General features: G+C 37.6%; 1 protein-coding gene across 2 annotated transcripts in view; it reads left to right on the top strand.

Moving 5' to 3' along the window:
* Positions 1–18149, top strand: part of arhgef3 (Rho guanine nucleotide exchange factor (GEF) 3) — a 65301-nt gene that overhangs the window by 46251 nt on the left and 901 nt on the right. For both annotated transcript variants that reach the window (XM_016276497.1, XM_016276498.1), the window contains 8 exons: positions 6440–6547; positions 6756–6926; positions 7261–7323; positions 8233–8329; positions 11023–11099; positions 11995–12252; positions 12724–12894; positions 15047–15233. In XM_016276497.1, the coding sequence (XP_016131983.1) occupies positions 6440–6547; positions 6756–6926; positions 7261–7323; positions 8233–8329; positions 11023–11099; positions 11995–12252; positions 12724–12894; positions 15047–15233 (1132 nt within the window). The remainder of the gene's footprint in view (positions 1–6439; positions 6548–6755; positions 6927–7260; positions 7324–8232; positions 8330–11022; positions 11100–11994; positions 12253–12723; positions 12895–15046; positions 15234–18149) is intronic.

Genomic DNA, 18149 nt, shown 5'->3' with positions numbered 1-18149 from the left:
TACTGCTGTGGTGTATTGTCACAAATACATTGTTAAAAAATTAAGACGTGTGCCTGATTTGTGTAAAATCCTGAAAGCAGTGTATTTATAGTCACATTGACTGGATGAAGGAGCTTGAATGTTTGAATCGTGACTTGTGTGACTTACTTTATTCCTCCAGAAGCAGAAGTCAGGTTTGGTCGGGCTTCATCACATGCTTCAGTGTGGTGAAGGTTAGCAGATGTTTGTGGTGTTTGGCTGCTTCTGATGTGGTTTGTGCATCTGGAGGTCAGCGCTGGGTTTTTCGGCATCATTTCTTCACAGACTGCTAATGTTTGTGCTGTGTTGTGTGTCCAGATGCATGGCTGCTGTGAGGCTGAGAAACTCCTAGGCTACTACTACTACTGATGTTTTTATCTTGCTGTCCTGTTGTTTGTAGTTTGGTTTTTTGAGTTAAACAGACTCTGATTTTAGTGTGAAGGCAGCTTTTTATTCAAAGTGTGTTTAAACCACTATAGTGGCCCAAAGAGCTGATATAATCTAGTTGACTGGACAAAAAAGTAATTGTGTATGAAGTGCTATGCTTTTTAGGCACATACTATGATGATGATAAATAATAATACATTTTGTTGCCCTGCTGACTTCACATGCAAAAGCATATACAGCACAATGCACTGTCCTTTTTGTTAACAGATCACTCAGTTTGTGTATGTTTTTTTTAGTGCTGTCAAATGATTAATCGCGATTAATCGCATCCAAAATAAGTTTTTGTTTACATAATATCTGTGTGTGTACTGTGTATATTTATTATGTATATATAAATTCACACACATGCATGTATATATTTAAGAAAAATTTTATATTTGTATATTAAATATAAATTATATAAATGTAGACATGTAGATATTTTCAAAATATATACATGCATGTGTGTGTGTATACATAATAAATATACACAGTACACACACATATATTATGCAAACAAAAACTTTTATTTTGGCTGCGATTAATCGCGATTAATTGTTTGACAGCCCTAGTTTTTTTATTGAATGATTGGTGAATCAGACTGAATTGGAGTCTTTGCTCTGAATCATTCACTGAATCACTGCAGATTGCAGATTATCACAACCTGAATCATGTCTGAAGCTGAGAACTGTTACTGCTTTATGTGCACTTCCAGAAAGCCAGACTGAAGATGCGCTTAGTAAAACTTAAATCAGTCTAATTACTGACTGGTTAACTGCTTCTCTTAGCACAGTTCAGTTAATGCTGCTTTATATTTACATTTAGTCATTTAGCAGACGCTTTTATCCAATACAAGACAATATGACAATAAAAGCAGTCAAAACTAACAAAAGAGCAAAGATATATAAGTGGAAATTACAAATCTTGATTAGCCTAACGCAGTACACGTAGCAAGGTGTGTATATATATATATATATATATATATATATATATATATATATATTGTGTGTGTGTGTATATATATATATATACATATATACACACACACACAAAGAAAAACAAGTAGGTAGAATAGAAAAAATAGAAAGCTAGTGTTTTTTTTTTTAATAAAAAAAGAAGATAAATATAGATAAAGTAGAATTAAAATAGAATAGAAAGTGTTGGAGTTAGAGGGTCAAATAAAGGTGGAACGGATGTGTTTTTAGTCGTTTCTTGAAGATGGCTAAGGACTGCTCTGATTGAGTTGGGCAGGTCATTCCACCAGGAGGGAACTAAATTTATACACTTCTAAAAAAAATCTATTTACGAAACTTAAAATGTACTAGAAATTACCATCACCTTTTTTGTTTAGTATGCTTAATGTGCAATAGCATATAGCAAACAGAGAATGAACAGTACAAAGTTTAACCATTGTAAACCATTGTAAAGAAAAACACTGAAGAAAATGCTTAGAATTGCAATGTAGTAATATTTGACCCTGGCGCACGAAAGCAGTCTTAAGTCGCTGGGGTATATTTGTAGCAATAGCCAAAAATACATTGTATGGGACAAAATTATACATTTTTCTTTTATGCCAAATGTAGGAAATGCATTTCCTACAGAAAATATATCAAAACTTAATTTTTGATTAGTAATATGCATTGCTAAGAACTTCATTTGGACAACTTTAAAGGAGATTTTCTCAATATTTAGATTTTTTTGCAGATTCCAGATTTTCAAATAGTTGCATCTCAGCCAAATATTGTCCTATCCTAACAAACAATACATCAATGGAGAGCTTTTTTTTCATTTATTTACTTTCAGATGATGTATAAATATCAATTTAAAAAAACTGACCTTTATGACTGGTTTTGTGGTCCATGGTCACATATATGTTGTATGTTTTATTAATAAGTGTTTTTTGTCATCTAATGTCATTAAATTGCATTAAGCATTTTCTTTGTAAGAGTTCTCTATATGAGAATGCTGGACATCCAGTGGTTTTCACAGCAAAAACACTAGATAATAATTCTAAGAAAATGCTGAAAGAAAAAAAATCCATAAAAACAGATTATACACTAGCTGTAATTTTTTATGTCCCTATATCCTGACAGAAAACATTATATCCCTAATTTTACAGACTTTTTATGGAGGATATGTGGAATTAGATTTTACTTTTTAAGTCATCAGTACTGTTATAAATATTTTGTGTAAACTTACTGGAATTGCAAACTTTTTTGCACATTTAAAAATTCACCAGGCAACAAGCCAGTGTTTTCCCCTATATTACGTATGAAAAAGGGTTTTTCTTTCCTGACTCTTGGGAGACCTGGAGTCTAGCTGCAGTTTTGGTGTCGTTCATAAGCTCTGAGATTGTATAATTTCTTGCCTCTATTAAATTTGTAATGTTGCAATTCCTTTTGGAGCTGGTTTATTTGGTTTGTAATAAAGTTTGGTTTGTAAAGCCCGGCAAGCTAGAGTGAGCGGAGGCCGGCGGGCTAGAGTGAGCGGAGCATTTTGTCGGAGCATCTGTAGCATTTTCCTTTAAATGTTAATGAGCTCTGCTGACCCCGCCCCTCTCTTCCAAGCTGCTCTCAGAGAGACTGTTTACTTTAGCTGCATTCATCGTGAAACTTGCTAATTAGCACATTATTAGGAAAGGCGATTTGCCAAGATTCGTTAAAAAAACCTTACACACACTTCTTCTGTAGGTGAAGCTGGATCACGAATGATTCGCGTGAACATAGACGCATTTATGTAGATCGGGGGCGTATTCCCCTCAAAAACAAACATAATCCACTGCGTCTTCAGATGTCAGGAGTAAACGACGACTGCTATGTTTATTATTACATCCAACAACAGAACACCTCAACCGCTCAAGTGTCATTCTTGTCTACAACTGCTCCAGCGGTGAAACAATGGCGGACTGATAACAGCTCACTCTTGGGGGCGGGTCTAAGGTAAGACACCAGTCCAGTCTGTGCTGAAACGCTACTGTCAATCAAACTATCGTGGGAGGGGCCTGTCTGTGTGAGGTCACACAGACAGGCATCTGAGATCGGCTCGATTTGAGAAAGATTTTAGTAGATTAAAGGGGTCATATAATGTGATTTTAATTTTTTCCTTTCTCTTTGGAGTGTTACAAGCTCTTGGTGCATAAAGAAGATCTGTAAAGTTGCAAAGACTAAAGGCTCAAATCCAAAGACATATTCTTTATAAAAGTTAAGAGTCAGCCACAGCTACCTAAAACGGCTCGTTCTAACATGCCCCCACATGTCTACGTCACTATGTGGGAAGATTTGAAGCCCAAATGTTCACGCAAAGAAAGAAGGCGTAACTTTTATTCTTGCTGTAGTATTGTTGTTGCCGCCGCCATGTCGTGAAGGCACTGTGTATTTCTTTGTGAAAGCGAAACTACTTTGTTTGGTCTTCCAAAAGAGGATGATATACACTTCGTCATGGCTGGAGCTGATCCGTGCTGGTTGCTGAGGAAATACAACAACTTTGCGCTGTAGATCGCTGGATTGGCTTTCACCGTGGACGAAGCGGAGCCCAGCCCGGGGTCGTCACATGTTGTTGCCGCAAGCCGTCCTGGCGCTCCTTCGTCGAATCCGCTGGCCGTGCCATTCTCAAGCCCGCCGCCTCTGCTCACTCTAGGCCGCCACCACCCACTCTAGGCCGCCGTGTGTGACGCTGTGTTTCGTTGTGAAAGCAAAACTACTTTGTTTGGTCTTCCAAAAATGAACACGACTAGAAATCAGTGGTTAAGTTGTATTTACAACACTGTTCCAGAACACTTCAACCCAAGTATTCAAATGTGTGCAGCACATTTTATGGAGTACGTTTCCTGATCCTGGTAGAGTAGACTACAATGCCGGCTGTTCTGACTCACAGACTGTAAGTAAGTTTTTTTTTTTATATTTAAAGAATTTGCCACTGATGATTCAAACGCGAGTTTTGGGCAGTGTAGAGTAGCACTTGTTGTTTGTCATTTCTCCGATCACAAATGCAGATATGGTTTTATGTTTACTTATACTGTAAAAAGACAGTATAAGTAATTATAAACCATAATTATGTCCCCACTAGATGCAACAAATTCCTCGTTTATAATGGGTTTGAATGTTTTTGAATCATCGTTCCGGCCTGACAGGGCATCATCACAATATGGTGAGGGGCGTAACATTTCCGTCACACGCTTGAGGTATTCGGCCAATCACAACGCACTGGATAGCTGGCCAATCACAGCACATCTCGCTTTTTAGACCGATGAGCTTTGTAAAAATCAACGCGTTTCAGAAAGGCGGGGCATAGACGAGAAACAATAATGTATAGTATGTGGAAAATAATGTGTCTTTTGAACCTTAAACCGCATAAACACATTTCATTACACCAAATACACAAAATAATGTTCTTTTTAGCAACATCATATGACCCCTTTAACAAAAAACCACTGGGTGGATTTTTATCATTTTAGGGTGGTTGTGTACACACACTGCCAACACACATTTCAGTTCAAATGACTTGTAAAAGTGCATGTAGCATTATATGACCCCTTTAAATAAATGAGTCTTCTCATGTTCTTATTAATCCCGATGTCTTTTTCTAAACATCTCAAAGGATTCGGTTGTAGTTTGAAGCAGTTTTATGCACCAGCGAAATTCCTCAATGAAGCATGATACATATCCATTGATCCCGTACAAATCAGGCCACATGTCTGGGAGGCACATTCAGACCTACATAATCAAATATTGAGCAATCCTATTATAGTGCAGGGATGAACATTTGGCCAGTAGCCATATCTACAATTATGCATCTGGTCAAATAAGGCAGAATCATATTAGCAAACCTCAGAGAGTCAGAGGAGTTTGTCCACATCTGCAACTCACAGCTTCTGCAGTTTGGTTATGTACTGAATACATTCAGGCTGCTTTTTTCACATATTAGTTTATAAAACCTAGCATGAGACCTACAAGTGTCTATATGGGTTTAGTTAATTATAGTTTAGGGACAGAAATGTCTGTTGATAGATCTGGCAGAAACTTTCTTTGGCCACATCTGACAGCAAAATCGTAATCATAATAGTTTTTTTTTTCTTTTCGTTTTTTTTATTTTGCACATGAAACACCTTTCATTCTCAAGGTTCTCGTTTATTTATTTATCATTTCATTAAATTTTTTTGGCTGTACCAATAAAGAACCAAAAAGTGTGTACTAAAGCAGTGGATTTCTATGACGTGTGTGTGTGTGTGTGAGTGAGTGTGTGTGTGTGCACTCCAGACTCCAGCATGACAGTCCTACACAGATATGAGAAGGCTCCCTGCTGATTGTGCAGATGAACAGACACTAGCCTCATTTCAGTCCTGAATCTTGATAATTGTCTAGTCTTGTTAGTGTTGTAAGAGCTGAGATTGTAAGCAATGGACACCGGACTAAAACTACACATTTTGAGACCTTTTTATTCACACAGTTATACATTTCCAAATTTATGCACGACAAGAATCACATAGAAAATATTTGTTATAGGGGTCATTTAATTTTGAGTGGTCCAACTATTGTTAATCAGGTTGCTTGACAAATTTAATTGTTTTACAACCTTGTTTTACAAGCGATTGTATTCCAAAACCACCAGTTTGCGTCACGGCCCACAACTAATTTTGGTTATCGATATTTATGGAATATGTCAGCTCAGCAGGGTCATAGCTAGTGCACAGTACAAGGTACATGAACATTGAAGGACTAGATAGGAAACTGAAATTGTTCTATGACAAAATAATTTTACAATGCATGCAACATCCATTGGACCACTCAAGAAGGATTGTAAATCAAGAGTTTCCATAGCTAGAGGCAACTATTGAATCAGAGACATCTATGACTGTAAGACAAAGACTTCCAGAAACATTTTAATCACAGTCTTAGTTGCGTATGCATCACATTATGCCGCAGGGAGATTTTCTCTGAAGCCTCAAGCGAGCTGCAGGTGTTTGTGTTCACCTGGTGTGTGTGTTTGTGATCTTCAGGAGCCCAGCAGCAAGCGTGTGAAGCCTCTGTCTCGAGTGACGTCTCTGGCGAGTCTCATCCCTCCAGTCAAAGCTGCTCCGCTCAAACGCATCGGACAGACGCTGCAGGTACAGCCCGACTGCAGGATCTGCTCCAGTAACCCGTGTTAAATACAGCTTTGATACTGTTGAGATTTGAGCTTGTCAAAGTTTGCCGTACTAGTTTTAGTTTTTAGGCACAGCTTAGTGTTCATCAGAACATAAGAGATCTTAGCCTGTCATATGAAGTGATTGTTTTCTTAAATGGAGGAGTTGATTGAACAGTTTTTCTCCTCAGCGCTCCATCAGCTTCCGCAGCGACTGCAGGCCGGAGATCATGGCTCCGCGGCCGTGGGCCAAGCAGATCGCACCAGCCATCACCAAACGCCGCGACAGCAAGCTGTGGAGCGAGACTTTCGACCTGGGCCTGGGACATATGCTGTCCTCCACAGAGATCAAGAGACAAGAGGTGACTTTGGACACCACCGTCCAAACACACTCTGACTGCTCAGTGGGCCTTCAGAAATTAAATGAAAAAATGAAAACTTGTGGTCAGGCCAGTCTCCTATTCAGCTGAAATCTAAAATCTGTGTATATCTTTGGTGCATAATTTATCCCATGCACCACAGATATCATATAGTCACACGGGGATAGATAGACTTTTGACTTGGACAAACTACCACAGAGTAATGCATCCATAAACTATAAATTTATAGATGGGTAAATGCTATTTACAGTATGTCTGCGAGATGCATCCTATGTGATTTTTAAAGCTACTTTCTTTCCTGTCATCTGTTCGTCAGGCCATCTTTGAGCTGTCTCAGGGAGAACAGGACCTGATTGAGGACTTGAAGCTGGCCAAGAAGGTACACTTTGTTCTTCCCAGCAGGAAAACCTTCGAGTCCTGGTTTTAGCCCGGCTCGTAAATCCACCAGAATGAATAAATTTGATAATTATAATACTTCTATTTTACGTTTACATTACATTGCATTTAGCAGACGCTTTTATCCAAAGCGACTTACAAATGAGGACAATAGAAGCAATCAAAATCGACAAAAGAGCAATGATATGCAAGTGCTATAACAAGTCTCAGTTAGCTTAACACAGTACACGTAGCAAGTTTTTTTTGTTTGTTAATTGTATAATAAATAAAAAGAAAACAAATAGATAGAATACAAAAAGTTATTTGTAAATGTAGATAGAATACAAAAAGTTATTTGTAAATGAAGTTAGTAAATGAGTAGAGTGTAAAAAGGGGCAATTTTTTAAAATAAAGAATAGAATTAGAATAGAGAGTGCTAGAGTTAGAGGGTCAAATAAAGATGGAAGAGATGTTTTATGCGAGCAGCTACTGGTAGCCAGTGCAAATTGATAAACAGAGGTGTGATGTGCATGTTTTTTGGCTCATTACAAATTAATCTTGAAAAATGAATTGCAAAAAAAATTATTTGCTGTCACATTAAACTTTATATGTTTGTTTTGGGGGAAAACCTTTAAGTCGGTGTTTACTGTGAACTGAACCACTTTGAAACAGACAACATGTCAGTCGTATTGCACTTAAAATTTTATTTCAACTATTTATTTATTTATTTATTTTACGTTTCTTTATTTAAATAATAATTAACATAGTCAGCAAGTTCCAGCATATGATTTAGTGTGCTGTCTGTTTCTACATTCTGTTCTAATTCTTATCATGTTTTCCAGTCAGATTCTAAACGTTTCCGTATAGTTCTGCGTGAGTAGGTTTGAGTGTCTGATGTGTGATCTCATCTCAGGCGTATCGTGACCCCATGCTGAAGCTGTCCATTATGACCGAGCATGAACTCAATCAGATCTTTGGCACGCTGGACTCCCTCATTCCACTGCATGAAGGTGAGCGTGAAGTCAGTGTCTTCTCATCTGTATGACACATGTCCCACTATAAGTATCTGTTCATCCAATGGGACACGACTAGTGGTTGACCGATATATCACCAAGGCCGATATATATTGGCCGATATTTGGCATTTTTCAAATATCGGCATTGGCTGATAAATTTTTCTGTTTGCCCGATGTGTTCGAGGCGGGACTTTTATTTTGACGGCGCTGAGAACGGCAGCACCTGAGTGCACACAGCTCACATTCTCCTTCTTGTTCCCTGTCGTCGTTCAGTTCTGTCTAATATGGATAGAAGTCTATCTAATAATCAGGTTGAACTGTTAAACAAAGGAATTAAAATGCATTCAAAAAAGTATTATAACGATTGCTTTAATATTATTAGTAATAGAATGGCAAACATTATAATACTTTCTCATTTGCCGTCAGCATTCAGCAAATACTCGTTTATATCATTTAAATCTTTTAATGACTAATGAACATTTAATTTCACAAACCTTGCAGACTTAGTCGAATCTAGTTGAGATCTTGTGAAGGGTGCATGTGTATCCTGCATGATCGCGTGTGCTCTGCGTGACGGTCAGTCCGTGTGAATTGAATGCTGACAGGAGGAGAGTTCTGCTTCACTGGAGATGCGCCGTGTCATTTTCATTGCGTGCTGTATATAAAATTACATAAAGTTACCTTGGCTTTATTTTAAAAAAATAAAAAAAGATTCCCAATGCACACAGACTTCCCAGAATACTGAGTGCCCTGTTGGTTACAGTGTTTACTTCCTTTTTAATTAGATTTGTATTAAATATTTATTTATTTGTTTAAAATACATTGGCTTCTAAAGTACAAGTATGTTTATTTTACACAATTATTTTAATCCATTTCAAATGATTTCAGATGTCTTAAATATAAATAAAATTATATCGGCTTTATATTGGCTATCGGCCACCCTGCTTTCCAAGATATCGGCATCGGCTGTCAAAAAAACAATATCGGTCGACCACTAGACACGACAGCATCAGATCAGAACACAAAGAAATGTAAATTGTACTGTAAGCCAGTCATGATACCGCTCGACTGCTTAAGCAAATGAAGATGGAATATTGATTTTTAGTTTAAGTATGACAAGTTGATTTTATTATGAGATGAGAGCACAGAAGATCACAATAAACGCATGCCAGAGCAACTAAATCAGATCAGCACCCTGTTGTTTCTTCACCACGAGGCATAAAGTTGCTTTCCAAAACCTTCACCCTCTCTGTTCCTCTCTGATGAAATAAGCCAGACTGCTGAAACCATCACAACTTTAACCAGTGCTAGGGGTGTTCGATATAGCCTGTATATTGTCCGCGATAATATTGTAATTGTTGTTTTTACGATGTGCGATTTGACATTATCGAGTATTTTGCAAAAACCATTCAAAACACATCTACAGAGCACACGCATGCATCACGTGAAGTCTAGACTAGAGTGCGTTCTTTCACTGTATGATTCGGTCAAAATGCATTCAGAATGATCACAAATTCAAGACATGTGGGCTATAACTTAACTTCTTATAGTTAATCAATTTTACACAAAGAGTGCTGTTATTTCTCCAAAAAATACCATGATTACAAATGGGATATTGATTCAATATTCAATAAACAAGAAGTTAATTAAGAGACTTACGTTTTAGACACCATATTTCTTGTTTTTCCTCTATTTCGCCATCAAAATTAATTTAAAACACAGCACAGCACTGTATGACGGTGTTTCGTTCCTGAATGAATCATTCATTGAAATGATTCGGTTTAGTCGCAGTGAGTGACTCACTTATTCACAATGACTTGCTGCCACCTACTGGCGGTTTTAATTTCACATTTAAAGTATCTTTTTATTATTCATATAATTTCAAATATCAGTGTTCAAGGTTTTAATGTTAATGCATTAAACAGTGTGTAAACACCTCTAAATACCACTTCAGACATAGCTTCTGTGTTTCCTCTGCATTGCAAAAATGATTTTTATTGATACTGATTTCATTTGCTTAACAGGCCAAATGTCTTATTATTCTAACTCACTGATTAAATGTAAGAATTTGACTCAAAAGATAATGCACACTTTTAGGAAAAAATGGCTTTATAAAGGTAAAAATGCCCATAAAAGGTAAAAATCCATTTAAACTTACTGAAAAATATTAATTTCTGTCAGTCTAAACTGACCAGCACATAGAATATGAAGAATATCAAAAACTTTAGGAGTCAATTTAAGATACCAGTACAATAACACACTCAGCTAAATATCGTCTAATTATCGTTATCGATAAAATCTTAGATCTTATTATTTGTCAATATCGCACACCCCTATACTACACAACCCTAAACCAATGCAATTGCATCTCATCTGTTCTAGCTTGTCTCCCAATCTAGCTGTCTAATAAATGTGGCATTATACACTGCAGATATTATTGGCTCTGTGAATAATTGCTCATGCTGTTTTATTGTGTGTTATTTTGTATTAGTGCATCCGCTAAATGCATAAATGTAGACCAGTTCACATGAAACTGTCTCCTTTCCCTGAATTACTAAAAACAGCAAAATTAATTTTGATTGAAATATGAAAACATTTATTATAGACCAATGCTTTGTCGGCATCATAGGTTGCATCACACACTGAAGTGGTGACAAAAGACTGAGCTGTTTCTCTGTGATCCTGTAGATTTGCTGAGTCGACTCCGAGAGGCCAGAAAGCTGGACGGTTCGACTGATCACGTGGGCCATATTCTAGTAGACTGGGTAAGATCCTCTCACTGCCGTGCTATATATTCATCTGTGTGAAGTTCCCTCCATCTGATGAACAGAGATGACACTATTTCAGATGCTGATATTTGTGCCTAGAAATGAGGAGCATGTTTTGTGTGCAAGTCTGGTAGTGTGCGATCCTCAGTTGCTCAGTGTTTGATGCCCAGTTTTTCTCTGGAACCATGTATGGAAGGTGTATGATGCTTAGTGTTTAAAAATCTGTTCAGATTTGCGAAGTTGTGTTTGGGGGGTGTCTCACCTGCCAATGCATTTGGATGAAATCTCCTTTTCGGATCATTGGCTGTGTCTGAAAAGGACACTGCAATATTTGAGGTGAAACCATACTGGATATCCCATAATACACTACTATAATGAGAGTACAACTGTACAACTCAACAGCTACAGGATACTTACTCTGTGTCCACACCGACAGACCTCACTGAACACATTAAACCGAAAATTACAAATACATTGGTCCTGACAAGCAGAGCTGGGTAGTAACTGATTACATGTAATCTGGATTATTACGTAATCAGATTCCAAAAATGTATGGTGTGATACAATGCACTTATTGTGTACATACATGTTTTTACATTGTAATTATATTTTAACTATACCTGTATGTAATTACATCTGTAATTAATTTGTTATTACATTTATAATTACACTGTTGACCCATCCCTTATAAGTACATTGTACTTATTTTTTGATGTAAGTTCATAGTAGTTAAGGCCACCTAATAAAAAGTGTGACCGACTTTCCTTCCTCTTAGAAAGATGAATTAAGATAAAAGATATCTTCGTAATATCACTGTAGAACATTAGCCAGACAACTCAGCAGTCCTCCAAGAGCAGGACTGGACACTGATTGCGTCTCTTTCTGGTTGTAGCTCCCTTGTCTTGAAACCTACAACAGTTACTGCAGTAACCAGGTGGCAGCCAAAGCACTGCTGGACCATAAGAAGCAGGACCATCGGGTGCATGACTTCCTCCAGCGCTGTCTGGAGTCGCCCTTCAGCCGCAAACTGGACCTCTGGAGCTTCCTGGACATCCCACGCAGTCGCCTGGTCAAATACCCACTGCTGCTGCGAGAGATCCTCAAACACACGCCGAACGACCACCCCGACCGCCAGCACCTCCATCATGCTGTGAGCCACAAGACAATATCTCACCCTGGACCACAAAACCCAAAATGGTCAATTTTTTGTGAGGATAGGACAATATTTGGCCGAGATACAACTATTTGAAAAAAAATAAAAAATTCAAAATATTGAGAAAATCGCCTTTAAAGTTGTCCAACTGAAGTTCTTAGCAATACATATTACTAATCAAAAATTAAGTTTTGATATATTTACGGTAGGAAATGTACAAAATATATTCATGGAACATGATCTTTACTTAATATCCTAATGATTTTTGGCATAAAAGACAAATTTATAATTTTGACCCATACTGTTGGCTATTGCTACAAATATACCTGTGCTACTTATGACTGCATTTGTGCTCCAGGGTCAAATATCATCTTATACTACTACTGTACAAGTTATTTGCCAAATGCATCCTGGAGCCCAACGAAGTCCTTATTGTGTATGTGGTCTTGTTTCTGTACTGCTCTTTAGATGAACATGATCCAGAGCATCGTGGCGGATATTAACTCTCAGACGGGCGAGTCGGAGTGCCGTTACTATAAAGAGCGCTTGCTGTATGTGGAAAGTGGTCAGAGAGATCTGCTGATCGACAGCTCGCGGATCCTCAGCTGCCACGGAGAGCTCAAGAACAACAGAGGAGCCGTAAGAACTATAATAAATCATGCATAATTACATGCAAGTAACCGTAAGGTAAAACCTAATCCTAACCCTAACCATATAGTAAATACATGTAGCTAATTAATATTACTCAGTACTCAAATGTACAATTACACTGTAACAAGGACACCTTAAAATAAAGTGTAACCAATTTAAGTAATAATATTAGTTACCATCCAAAAAAAATGGCTAGTTACTAGTTACGGTACTTTTTGTCACAATTGCTAAGGATTTGAAATTCAAAAATTCAATCATCGCTATCAGTTTTCATAATCGTCGTCACCAACGCAGTAAGCTAGCTTTGTCGGCAGACGGAGAAGCCCAAAGTGGCTGGAAATACCCTCCAATTAAACTGGTATTAAGTCGAAGATTAATCTCTCAGCTAAAGTCTCATTTGTCATAAACTGACTAAATGAAATGGCTTTTTTCATGGCAAACCTAAATAAGAAGATGTGTGGAGTGGTACATTTCTATAATTTAAGCCTCCATGCTTTTTTAAATGCAAATGTTTCATATTTCATTAAATAAAACTTGAAGTTTTAATTCATTTTTGACCGGTACAACTAAATTAAAAAACTGCAGACTGAACAAATATGTGTTACACTATTACTATTTTATATTTTTCAGAATCCATCAATAACCAAACACAAGTCTAAACTTTTGGATGTTTTTCATCTGGATATTTTTTAAAAGCAACAATTGAATTATTAATCTGTTCAGTTAAACAAATTGTCAAAATTTGCCAGTTTTATCACCAGATTCTAGAAAATTCTTTGAAGGGCTTCACAAATAGCAAAGTTTTGAACTGACTGGGGGACAGTAGCAACACTGTCCTAAATAACTCAGGAATTAAGCAGAAAAATGTAAATGTAAAATAATAGGAACAAATGTTTACATTGGCAATGAAACAAATATTTTCTCTCATGCTTTCTATTTTGATTTCAAAATAAAATAAGTTTATGCAGTACATGGGCTTGTTAGGGTGGCTTCCCTGCCTAGAGAAGTCATTTCACTGCTACAGTGACAAGCTATGCAGCTTAAAAAAAGTTAATGAACAAATGTGCCTCAAGCACTATTAAAGGGTTAGTTCACCCAAAAATGAAAATTAGCCCACAAATGACTCACCCTCAAGTCATTCTAGGTGTATATGACTTTCTTCTTTTAGATGAATCCAGTCAGAGTTATATTAAAAATAGTCTTTGATCTTTCAAGCTGTATCATGGCAGTCATGAGTGCTGTATCATGGCAGTCATGGCAGTGTTGCATGCATCAGTCCAAAATAAGTTAAATAAAGAGCATCCATCCATAATAAAAAGTGCCTCACATGGCTCCAGGGGGTGAACAAAGGCCTTCTGTAGTGAATCGATGCATTTTTGTAAGAAAAATATCCATATTCAAAACGTAATAATCACTTTAATGTAGCTTGTGCTCACTGTTGTACACAGAAGCAGCTCCGGGCGGATGACGTATGAGTTCAGCGCTGCACATGCGCCGGTGAGTCTCGTGAAAACCAACGTTTGTTTACAGGATCAAAGGAAGCAAATTTCCTTACTTTAGCAAAGGAAAACCAGTCTCCTCTTGGCTTATATCGAAATCCTCCGACATTCTTCTTTACAAATCCTCGTTTTGTACTTCTAATAAGTGACCATTATTTTGTTTTGATCTCTGTGCTGCGTTTCCGCGTGCGTCACTTCTGAGCAGCACATGTGCAAAGCTGACCTCATACGTCATCTGCCCGGAGCGGCTTCCAGTGTACAACAGTGAGCACAAGCTACATTAAAGTGATTATTACGTTTTGAATATGGATATTTTTCTTACAAAAACGCATCGATTCGCTACAGGAGGCCTTTGTTCACCCCCCAGAGCCGTGTGAGACACTTTTTATTATGGATGGGTGCTTTTTATTTAACTTCTTTTGGACTGATGCATGCAACACCTGCTGAGTGGCATTAAACAGCTTGAAAGATCAAAGACCATTTTTTATATAACTCCGACTGGATTCGTCTGAAAGAAGAAAGTCATATACACCTAGGATGACTTGAGGGTGAGTCATTTGTGGGCTAATTTCCCTTTTTGGGGCAACTAACCCTTTAAGGAGCTGTACTCTGTACTGAATCACATCTCTGTGTTTCTGCAGAAGCTGCATGTGTTCCTGTTTCAGGACGTGTTGGTGGTCACACGGGCCGTCACCCAGAATGAGCAGCTGTGCTATCAGCTTCACCGGCAGCCCATCCCAGTCAGAGATCTGGAGTGGGAAGACCTGCAGGACGGAGAGATGCGTCTCGGAGGATCCATCAGAGGAGCCTTCAGCAACAGCGAGCGCAGTGAGTCCCAAACTCACCAGGCCCAGAATATTAACACACCTCACAAAAATGGCCTGGGTATTTACAGTGTGATAGCAAACAAATTCTGAATGAGTCAAACTGAGGTCTGGGAAATCCTGCGGGATTTCTGCAGAATGTTTCGAGAAAGTGACATCTTCAGTCTATGCATGAAAATATAGCTGCTTTTATATTTTAGGAAGAGGGCCATTTGTAAGGGGATCATCTTACACTACTGGTCAAAACTTTGGTCGTTTATTTTGATAAATCATCAAAAAGGGATATATTTGATCAAAAAATTCTGTAAAATATGTATATTGTGAAATTGTATTACTGTTTAAAAGAACTGTTATATTTTAAAATGTAATTTATTTCTGTGATGACAAATCTGAATTTGCTCACATATGATAGGCTGATTTGTTGATTATTAATTCATTATTATTGGTGCCAAATTATTAATAGTGGTTATTATTATCAATGTTGGAAACAGTCTTTGCTACTTACCATTTTTGTGGAAACCATGATTCGGGATTATTTGAATAAAAAGTTCAAAAGAACAGCATGAATTTGAAATAGAAATATTTTGTAACATTTTTGTAACATACTTACTGAAAAGATTGATTAATTGATTGATGAAATTCTACTTAAACTAGTATCATTTAAAAGTTTGGGGTTTCCACATAAATATTAAGCAGCAATAATTTGTTTTTAACATATAATAATAATATAATAATAATTAGAAATTGAATTGAATACTTTATTGTCATTGCACGATTGCAGGCCCGGACTGGCCATCGGGAGCATCAGGAGAATTCCCGGTGGCCTGGCGGCTGATTTGGCCTTGTGATTTGGCAGTTGTGTGACATAGAGTGAGAGAGAGATCACAGTGGAGTCAGCTGTCTTAACCATGGATGGGTGTACTGCACACATACCAGCTTCATCACTGTGTCTGTCACGCGACTCTGTTCCCCTTTCGGGGTCTGTCTTTACATTTATTTTGAAAGATGAAGCTGCGATTATGGTAAGGGATGTTACATTTCCGACGAGTGCTTGCGGTGTTCGGCCAATCATAATGCACTGGGTCAGCTGGCCAATCAGAGCAGACTGTGCTTGTCGGAAGGAGGGACTTTGTAGAAAACGACGTGTTTGAGAGAGGCGGGGCATAGAGGACCTACAATAATGTACAGTATTTGAAAAATAATGTGTTTTTTGAACATTAAAGCATGTCAACATATTCTGTTACACCAAATACACAAAATAATGATCTTTAAAAAAGCATCATATGACCCCTTTAAGATAAATGCTGATCTTTTGGATCTTTTTATTCATCAAAGAATCCTGATGTACTCAACTGTTTTAAATATTGATAATAATAATAATAACAACAAATATGTTTCTTGAACAGCAAATGATTAGAATGATTTCTGAAGGATCATGTGACACTGGAGTAATGATGAAAATTCAGCTTTTTGATCACAGGAATAAATTACGTTTTAAATATATATATATATATATATATTCCAAAGAATCCTGATGTACTCAACTGTTTTAAATATTGATAATAATAATAATAACAACAAATATGTTTCTTGAACAGCAAATGATTAGAATGATTTCTGAAGGATCATGTGACACTGAAGACTGGAGTAATGATGAAAATTCAGCTTTTTGATCACAGGAATAAATTACGTTTTAAATATATATATATATATATATTCCAATCAAAAGCAGTTATTTTAAATAGTAAAAATATTTCACAATATTACTGCTCTTGCTATACTTTGGATCAAATAAATGCAGGCTTGGTGAGCAGAAGAGACTTCTATTCTGTTTTTAATGTAAAAAATGACTAAGGATTTAGACCTTTTTTATGTGATGGCCATACAAATAATAGGGTTGTCTGGTTTCAGAAATGGTTGTGGATGTATAGGCTATATAAAAAAGTGACGTGACATGTGGCCAAGTATGGTGACCCATACTAGGAATTAGTGCTCTGCATTTAACCCATCCTTAGTGTACACACACAGCAGTGAACACACACACACACTGCGAACACACACCCGGAGCAGTGGGCAGCCATTTATGCTGCGGCGCCCGGGGAGCAGTTGGGGGTTCGGTGCCTTGCTCAAGGGCAGCTCAGTCGTGGTATTGAAGGTGGGAGAGAGCGCTGTATATTCACTCCCCCCACCTACAATCCCTGCCGGTACATACAGGTATATACAGGAAACAAGGGGCCAAAATGGCACCTTTTGGGGTACAACAGCTTGTCACTGGAACAGGACCCTTAAAAGGACATCTTTGTTCCTTTTTTTACCCCTAATAGGCAGGCCTACAAATTAGTACCTTAAGGGTATGAATTACTACTCTAAGGTACTAATATGTACGGTGTTCTAATATGTACGTCCCAGTCTGGCTCTGCACAATTGTACAATGAAATTCAAATGCAACTCCTTGTCAAGTCAAGTCACCATTATTTATATAGCGCTTTTTACAATGCAAGTTGTGTCAAAGCAGCTTTACAGTATCAAATGGGGAAATAGTGTGTCTTTCTCCTCTGGCCAGACAAACCCAGTTTAAATCTAGGCTGCAGCAGAGTCCAATTGTGCAGAGGACTCACGTGGTCTTGTCCCAAAGGTCGTCTTTTGTATGTGATAAGAAACATACAAAAGAATATAAAGACATCAAACATTAGTATTAGAAAAAGTCCATTGTAATTATGCATTTAGTTCTCTAATGGCACGTGGATAAAAACAGTTCTTAAGCCTGGAGGTGCGGGCCTGGATAGCCCTGTAGCGCCTCCCAGAAGGTAGCAGTGTAAACTGGATGTTTCCAGGATGGGTACAGTCTTGAATTATGCGCGCCACACGACGCAAGCGTCTGGCTCTATATGTGAGGGAATCTGTGTTCTTACAGTGTGTC

This window comes from Sinocyclocheilus grahami, unplaced genomic scaffold, assembly GCF_001515645.1.
Source record: "Sinocyclocheilus grahami isolate Dianchi unplaced genomic scaffold, SAMN03320097.WGS_v1.1 scaffold103.1, whole genome shotgun sequence".
Taxonomy (NCBI): domain Eukaryota; kingdom Metazoa; phylum Chordata; class Actinopteri; order Cypriniformes; family Cyprinidae; genus Sinocyclocheilus; species Sinocyclocheilus grahami.
Note: the sequence above shows the minus strand (reverse complement) of the source record. Positions and strands in the feature narration are given on the sequence as shown.